The following is a 9,433-nucleotide window of genomic DNA, read 5'->3' on the forward strand; positions in this document are numbered from 1 at the left end:
TGCAGTTTAGGGACTAAAAGGGCCCCCCTGCTATGATCAACACTTAAAGATGGCACTGCGAGCGCTGAGGGGCGTCACGCTCCATTACCCTCAAGGAAAGTGATTTAGGAGGTCAAAAAGTGTCTCGGCTCTGCAGGACCGAGACTGAGGGCCGAGTCCAGGGGCCAGATTTGAATGAAAGTTGAGTGATTGTGCGTGATCACACTGGACTGCTAATGGATAAATAGCTGTGTGCTACTTTTTGAGGGCTTTTTGTGTGTTTCTGGGAGCAGGGGTGGAGGCGGAAGGGGAGGAGGAGGAGTAGGGGGGTCATAACAGTGGGAGGAGCTGGGGCAACTAATCCTTTCACCCTTTACAGGACAGATTAGAAACCCTATGGGGAGCGAATGTCCATTTCACATTCACCAAAGCTGCAGGGTGTTCTCTAAATGTAGCAGCCCACCCAAACAAAGAGCCCTGAGGGATTTTGGTAGAGTTTTATGCACCCCCTCCCCTCCAAAAAAAATAAATCTCTAGTAGACCTTTAAACAAAAGCAACCTTTGATCGGATGGAGTTAAATTACGCACAATCTGGGGTGCGTCTCTTGACAAGCAAAAGTTCCCCCAACAGCCCCAAACCCTACCTTGTAATGTCTGATAGATCCCCCAGTAAATGCGCAGGCAGTTCTTCTCCTTCTTCATGCCCCTTTTACACCGGCAGTTGTACAGCGGGCTCTGTTTGAGCGCGTCCATGGCGCTCCGGCACTCGTCCTTGGCCTCCAGGCCGGCCACCATGCTGAAGTTGCTCTCCTTGCCGCCGGCCACGCACTGCCTCATGGTGCGGTACTTGGTGCTGCACGCCTGCTCCTTCAGGCACTGCTCGCTGGCCCTCACACAGTCCAGCCGGGTGGCCCCGGCGCGCAGGTTCTCCTCGGCGTAAGACAACACATCTGGAGACAGAGGTGGCGTTTATAATATAAATAACAGTATAGTGTGCGAAAAAGCACAATGCCTCTGTCGATGATTTTTTTGCTCATTTTTTCTACAGGTTTTAATATTATTTTGTAATATTCTAACCCCTGAAAGCAGCGTGAAAAACACGTCGCCACAAATACATCAGCGCATAAACCTGCGCATGCATAAACAGTTTTATACTTCTTAGCAGCTACTTCACTGACACTTTCATCACTCCAAATGCAGCTGAGTGAAGATTTGCCTCCACATTCATTATTGTTTGATGAGGCATCGTCAGATCCTTGATCGACTTTGTCGCTTTGGAGCAGTTTGGACTACAGTAACCTCTCCACATCTTTACCCCGCCGACTCTGCCACACTCCCTCTTATCAACACAGCTCACAAATTATCCCCAAATATACGCACCCATAAATTAGTATCAAACACACAGCTGTTGGTGGAAATAAATCAACTTAAACTTACCTAAAAGAGGCAGAAGGACATACAGTACTGGGAGGATCATCGTCTTCCTCTCCATGTGAAACATAAACCCTTATTTGGAACGAAATTTGCGAACTAAAAGCGACTTAATTTAATTCCCAGGGTACTTCCACTGTATTGAAATCCATTGAAAAGACGTAACAGTGCGCGCTCCGCTGTACAAAACAGATCCAGCTCGCCTCATGCGAGATATTTCACCCCCCTTCAAGAAAAAAGTGTCTAGTCCCGATTCGGCACAGTTTCTCTGACTCTATACAAAAAGAAGTGGTTGTTTCTTTCCCTCCCGTGCGGGTGGTCTTCTCACCGCCGGGAGACAAAGACAAGGGATCAGAGCAGTGGTGGAAGCGAAAAGGGCGAGAGTGTCCTCCAACTCCAGCCAGTGGGATGCTTGCGTCTGTGCGTCTGAGCGCACACAGCCAACTGGAGCCCCACTGCTGTCTAGCGCATTCAGCAAGGAGGAGAGTGCCAGCTTCCCCCTCGCGCTAAAGTACAGTAATCTTATAATAAATGTACAAAGCTAGAGCTTCCTATCAGAGCAAACACACTCCCTTATTAAGACAATATCACAGCGCTGAAAATAAATAATTAGCTTTAAGCTCACTTAACTCACTAATGAGCACCGGAGACACGAGTCCCAGCGGGAGCATAACAGCACAGAGATGATCATTCTGAAAAGGTTACCGTCACTGCTGAGTTGCACACTCACTACAAACCTCTCTGGGGTTATTACAGTGTCTTTATGGTGTTTACTTTTAATAAACTTTCCAGTTCACAAAGGGAAAAAAGAAACAATCACTTTTCCAGTCCATTAAAACACACATAGGCCGCGCTGTCTAACCGCAGAGGGCATGTGGTTGCATTTAAGATGTTATGAAAGGAAACCAGCACTAGGCTACTAACTCTTGATGCGTGTGGGCTGGTTTTACATTTCAGAGTAGCTGTGTTGACAGGGAGAGGACAGAGAGCACGCCTGGAGTGCGTTTTTATGACGTGGTTAATACAGCAACATGTGGAGTAGCTCATATGGTGATTTGTAAATCTGGATCTCCTTTTAAAGAGTCACACTGAAGTGACGAAGTGACATGTTTCAGCTGCACAGAGACGCTGGTCATGATGTTTCAAGCATGTGTGGCTCCTCCCTGTTTGCAAAATGACAAAAAATGTTATGCAACATAGGACAGTGGGCTGTTAGGTGTTTGATGATGCCACTTCAGATGGTGATATACAGAACATGGCTTTAGTACTTGGTGCGCAGAGGGAGAGCTGCCCTCAGTCCACACACAGGAGAGTGGACACTGTGGGACTGTCGCCATCTGTTGGTGGTTTTAAAGCAGGGTTGGAAATTAACTTCTGTGTTCACCTGCCACTGTGGATGGTGGATTCAAAGACCTATCAGCTACTCACCAGAGCTCAGCTGTTCACAAAAATTAATCTGGATCACAATGATTGAATGAATTTGGAAATCCCATGTTTTGCTGTTCAGGATCAGCTGATCCATCTTGTGCTGTTTTTTGAAGCAACATTGGATCAGATCACCTTGATCCAGATACAAACTTTTCAAGGAATCCAGTTCACCATTGCTGATGAGGTTTGAAGCAACACTTACAGAGCATCTCACAACCATTACACATCCTTCAAAAGAGAACAATCAGGACAGTAAGCAAAATTTTCAGATCTAGTCAAATTTAAAACCGATTTCATGCATGAATTATGACTACTTAAGTCAGAATTTTTCCCCCTGAGTGTTTATATCCCTCTTTAGTCGTGAAAAAAAATGAAGTTCATTTTTTGAAGCATGTATTTTTGTCAAGGAGTTATTTATACTCTAAAAAATGATTATAGAGTTAGTGGATAGCGCCTAAAATGAATAATAGCAGTCTGCCAACAAACATACTAAAATGACCACTTATGACCATAGGTGCTGCAAAAGAGAAAGAAACTGATTTGAGATCATAAATTTGAATATTTTTTTGTTGATTTTGACAGCTATTTGGGGCGTTTTAAAGAGTTTTAAAGAGGCAACATCCTTTTGTTTGCTTCATAGGTGGCCTCATGTCTATCTTATCTACTTCATCACAGTACCTGTTAAACATATCAAGTGTAACATGTAAATAAAATACATATACACATATACATAATGCATATATATGTGACCGATTTAAAAAAAAATATTACAATTTGATCCTGAAATCCACCCTGAATCAACCTTTCTGCTGGGATCAGGATAATCTTCATCTTTTTGACTCAAAGTCTTACCAAAGAAAATTTGACCAAAACATAGCCTACTGAAGGTTTGAGACTGGATTTCATGATCTAATCCAATTTCTGAATATTTTTTTCTTTAGAACAATCATTTTCAGGATTTGATCCTATCCGATGGCCAAAATCTGATCAGATTACTTCAACTTCTACTTTTTGGCTGGTGGATGAAACAAATCTAGCAGCCACTTGCATATTCTACCAGCATTTAGCTGGATGGCTGGTGTTAATTTCTAAAGTAAAGGTCGCTGTAAGCTTTTAGTTGGGTTTCTATGTGTATTTTTATTTGTTTTAGGAATTTGTATTATCATTGTAATTATCTCCCCTTTAATGATAGTACCTCCTGATTCTGTATGTTTCTATCATGTCCTGCTTGTTTTTATATGTAATACTTCGTTATCTTATATGATGTTTTATGTTTGTCATGTATTATGTATCAGTGAGTCATATGAAATGTGCTTTATAAAAAAAAATCTGCTTGACTTGTTAAAAGTAATGAAACCATATAAGATACTTTCAAACTCTATATGTTTTACACTTGATAAAGTGAAGGTAATTTGGGACACTTTTAAAACCACCGTAAACTTACCTAAAATCATATGGAAACTTTGGACATTCAAACACATCACTATCTAACTCAGTGACATGTTCAGGTAAAATGGGACGTCATGTTTGTTTTTAAATGGTTAAATCTATTTATTAGTTCAGTCATTAATTAGTTAAATCTTAAATGCAACATGTGGTTATTAATTCTAAAGAGATTGTCCAACTTTTCTGCCATGCTTTCACTGTTTCTTTGCTGCCTGTTTCCTTATATCATCAATGGATGTTGCTGACATGATGCTTACTGCATAATCTTCAATACAGTGACAAAAATGTCTGAAATATGACAGGATGGCACAAAATAGCATAACTCATGATGTCATGGCACCTGGTAGTCTTAAAACATGCTGGGTTTAGAAATAAGTCCCATTTTAGATTAATATAGTGTAACAGGGGAGAGCAGAGCACTATCTAACGCGGGGTAAACTGTAACAAGGTCTTTTCAAGCAATTATATACGGTCAATCATTTTGTGCTTCCGGCCTTTTGACCACAATAACGCCAAACAGTGACCTGCGAAATATCCTAGAGATTGGACGCGTTTCAGCAGAGTTCAGTGACAAAAAGTGTTTTGTACTGACACAGTAAATTTCTTTTTCATACTTGGTTTTTGATCACTGAGTTGTCTATGTAAGTCACAGAATCCAACCATGTATTATCTTGATAACGTTCCTCTTGCCTAAAATAAAGCACCATTTTGAACTATGTAACCAACTCACAGCAAGTGTTAGCCATAATTGATCTCAGGTAAGTTTCCATTGAACACTATCAGATTCCGTCAAAGGTAAGTTTCCATTCATCAATTTCAGTTTCAACACGCTACAAACTCAAAGTCAAAAAACTGTTTGCTTCCTCTGTCACACACCTGCTGCTCATCACCTGCACCTCACCTGTATCACCTGTGTTTTCCCGTTCTAGTGCGCCACCCCGTGTACAAACAATAAAACTGCACCTATTTACATGTAGTCACTGTTATTTAAACATTAATCAAAACAAATATATGAATGTTATTGTGGCTCCAACATATAATATCCACACATACTATGTATCTGTCTAAGTGTTGATCTTTCCATTCATGAGGCTTTGATGGTCAGATGAGAGATGTACAGATGTTTGGATGTCGATCATAGATAGATCCATAAACAGTTCTCGGTGCGATTGTAGAAGAAAGGCAAGTTCTAGAAAAGAACAACTGTTCATCTGTAGCAGAGATGTGCATGATGTTAGAATAAAACAACAAAATAATTGTGACTTTGAAAGTTGCATGGTTGTTGGTGGCAGACAGGCTGGTCTGAGTATTTCAGAAACTGCCGAGGATTTTCAGCACAATCATCTCTAGGGTTTACAGAGAATGGTCCCAAAAAGAGAAAATATCCAGTGAGCCAAAATGCCTTGTTGATGCCAGAGGTCAGAGGAGAATGGCCAGACTGGTTCAAGATGATAGAAAGGCAACAGGAAGTCAAATAAGCACTGGTTCTAACCAAGGTGTGCAGAAGAGCATCTCTGAAGCAACAACACCTTGTCCAACCTTGAAGCAGATGGGCTACAGCAGCAGAAGACCACACCAGGTGCCACTCCTGTCAGCTAACAACAGGAAACTGAGGCTACAATTCACACGGGTTTTCTCACCAAAACTGGACAATAGAAGATTGGAAAAACCACATTCAGATGGAAGCATGGATCCATCCTGCCTTGTATCAACGCTTCAGGCTGCTGCTGGTGGTGTAATGGTGTGGGGGAGATTTTCTTAGTACCAACTGAGCATGGTTTAAACACCACAGCCTACCTGAGTATTGTTGCTGACCGTGTCCATCCCTTTATGACCACAGTGTACCCATCTTCTGATGGCTACTTCCAGCAGGATAACGCACCATGTCACAAAGCTCACATCATCTCAAACATGACAATGAGTTCACTGTACTCCAATGACCTCCACAGTCACCAGATCTCAGTCCAATAGAGCACCTTCGGGATGTGCTGGAACGGGAGATTGAAAAAAAGTGGTCCAACCTGGTACTAGCACAATGCACCTAATAAAGTGGCCAGTGAGTGTATAACCTGATTGTTTTAGCTGCAATGCTCTTATGACCAGAAAGAAAAAGTCAACATGCCATGTGGCTTTCCTTGACTCGTTGCTCTGCCTGTCTCAGACCAATAAAAATGACTGAGAGCCACAGATGTAAAACGGGATTTGCCCCATTTTCCTTTATGGCCCAAATTACCTGACTTCACACTGTTTCATTGCGGGATACAAAAAAATATGAGTATCACATTTTAAATACTGTGTTTAATCAATGTACAATCACATGAATAGAAATCTAACAGACAAAGCTTGATTATAATAATGGGGATGATGCATCATGTGACTTGTAACTCTTCCTTTAGCTCATTGATTGCCTATATGGTCTTTTCAGAGGCTAATCCACTTGGCTAAATACATGGGACCAGACTATGTCAATGAGCCCCTCTCTGCATTAAAGACTGGGCTGAAATCAATGGATGCTGGCGTCGAGCACAGTAAATCAACCCTTATACACACACACACGCAGAGGGAGAAAGAGAGTTGGTTCATTCAGAGATGGGATGAAATTATCTTATTTAAACGTCAGTGAATAATCCCTGAAAAGGAAGCCGTGATTAGTTTGGTATGATGAATCAATCCTGCGAAGTACAGTCACTTTTCAAAATGACTTTCCATTTTGTTAAATATATGCCACAGGCCAGTGTCCACGGCTATTTTTACAGCGAACATGACAGGAGAAGAGACAGAAAATGGGTACGAATGAAAGACAGGCTCAGGCTGCTATCCAGGATAATTGTCTGCTTACAATTTGATGACTTTGCTGTTCTTAAGTCTCCAAAGGGAGCCTTGCCAGTCAGGGGGAAGGCTCAGTCTGGTGATTTATGAAAAGCCTCAATCAATATGTGATATTAATTTTGCAAATGAATGTCAGAATGATGTAGTCCTCAGGTCATTTAACGTTTCACACGGTAATGTGCTTTATGGCACCGGATCAGAGGCTTTTTCCTGTCCCCGTGGTGAAATGAGAAAATTGGTCAAAGTCAGAAATTGTGTGACAAATGTTGGGCAGTGAGTCTCAGTGGATTAGTGTGGAGAGAGCTGACTGTGCCGATACAGCACTTCTTAACGTCCACGGGCCAACACTCAGTCCAGTGAGGACAGACAGATCAATTTGACTGTAGGTCTGCTGTAGGCCAACTTTTATTCATTTGGCTGTGTGTGTGTGCGTGTGTGTGTGTCTGCAGCTAATCTCACAAACTACTGGACCTATCAGCCTCATATTTTGTGTTGCTGTCTGTCTGCAGCTAATCTCACAAACTATACCTATCAGCCTCATATTTTGTGTTTCTGTCTGTCTGCAGCTAATCTCACAAACTACTGGACCTGTCAGCCTCATATTTTGTGTTTCTGTCTGTCTGCAGCTAATCTCACAAACTACTGGACCTGTCAGCCTCATATTTTGTGTTTCTGTCTGTCTGCAGGTAATCTCACAAACTACTGGACCTATCAGCCTCATATTTGATATGCACATGTATGACTATGGGGTTGCAGTGATTCATACTTGTTTGACTATTTTATAGCGTCACTCACCCCCGCTATCCAACCTTTTGTTTGCTTCTCCACCCTCTTGAATGTAAGGGAGCTGGGAGGGACATAATTCTTTTGGGCCCAGCAGCCTCCGCGGTCCACCTGCGACCGGATTTTGTTCTCTCAGCAGCACGGCGTCACATTTAAAATGGGGATTATATTGCCTACCTAATTTTGCAGTTTATGATTTGTGCCGGATCATCACATTCAGCACACTCAACTGCTCTGCTTATGCTCGATTTTCTTTTCATGTCAAAAATAAAGAAAAAAAAATCTGACATGGAGGTGGGGGGTGGGGGAATTGCCCCTCTCTCTGGGTGGCATCCATAGATTTTAAAAATAACCGGCTACCAGACGCCAAGATGGCACCTATTAATTCCAATGGCCACTGGGAAAAAAATGCTGCAAGGCTGCCTTCCTGGGAGCCTGGTCGCGCCATACAGGCAGCTGCCTATGTCACCTATAGAAATGTCTGCTTCTAACTGTTACTTTGATGTGCTGTAGCCTACAGACAGCACCGTTCAAAGTTCAGTTATGAATACATGGATCAAAGATTTCTGGATATGTTTTGCCATTAAAAAAACATTCAGTGTTCATAATTATATCATATCTATATTTTACATACAGTGCCTGTTAGCAGGAAAACTATCTGCTCTGTGCAACGTGTTGTGGCTCCATTAAAAATAGACGAGGCACGTATTTTAGATTCTGAAATGTGTTGCAGCGCATCCACTAAAATTACAAATCGTGTAGAGTGGCAGTGATCAGTGTCTGCACCCTGCAGAGTTCACTTTGTGTGTGTGTGTGTGTGTGTGTGTGTGTGTGTGTGGGAGTGATAGCCCTGCTTACCCTCTGATTGGCGGTTGGGTCGGCAATTACAGTTAGGGCCAATTCATGGTTTCCGTGTCCACGAGGGTCCCCTTTGGTCCACATAATGTATGTCATCGTCTGGCTATGTCAGTGAGGGTCTGTGTGGACCTGAAATCAAAAGCAGAAACAGTTTATTAATCCCCCAGGAGAAATTGTGATTTGTTACAGATGTAAAGAAAAGAGAATTATAATAAGTAGAAATAAGAATATGAAATATAAGCATAAACATTAAGTTAACTAAAATAGAAATAAAAATGTGCATTACACTACAATGTTTAACACTAGCTAAGGATATTAAAATAAATATCTGCATTGTGCTAAATTACACTGTATAAACTAGTATGTTACATTACATAAATATAAAATGTCTTATGCTATAATGTTCACTACATGAAACACATCAATGATTAACAGTAATGCTAACGACTAGCAAGGTAGCATGAAGCCATTGTTGTGACAGTTATTTTTTTTTTACCTGGTGTTTTGACTCTCTCAAAGCTGTCCCCAACAAAATAAATGACTGTGGTTCATCTTTTATCAGTAATGGTGGTCTTATTTTGAATAAATAAAAAGAACAAACCAACCGGTGCCAGCCACAGGGGCGGGGCAGTCATTATTGAAAGCTAGCTGCATTATGCTAGCTAGATTAGCTTAGCTA

General features: G+C 41.6%; 1 protein-coding gene across 2 annotated transcripts in view; it reads right to left on the reverse strand.

Annotated features, from left to right (window-relative positions):
* gfra1a (gdnf family receptor alpha 1a) overlaps positions 1 to 1,941 on the reverse strand; it is a 178,610-nt gene extending 176,669 nt beyond the window's left edge. Inside the window, exons 1-2 of one of the 2 annotated variants that reach the window (XM_033645586.2) lie at positions 1,417 to 1,941; positions 624 to 929 (exon numbers count right to left, since the gene is read on the reverse strand). In XM_033645586.2, coding sequence (XP_033501477.1) covers positions 624 to 929; positions 1,417 to 1,480 — 370 coding nt within the window. In that variant the 5' untranslated portion in view covers positions 1,481 to 1,941. The remainder of the gene's footprint in view (positions 1 to 623; positions 930 to 1,416) is intronic. The other variant, XM_033645595.2, reaches the window with a different exon arrangement.
* Positions 1,942 to 9,433: the final 7,492 nt, after the last annotated feature.

Source organism: Epinephelus lanceolatus, chromosome 17 (genome assembly GCF_041903045.1).
Source record: "Epinephelus lanceolatus isolate andai-2023 chromosome 17, ASM4190304v1, whole genome shotgun sequence".
Lineage (NCBI taxonomy): Eukaryota > Metazoa > Chordata > Actinopteri > Perciformes > Serranidae > Epinephelus > Epinephelus lanceolatus.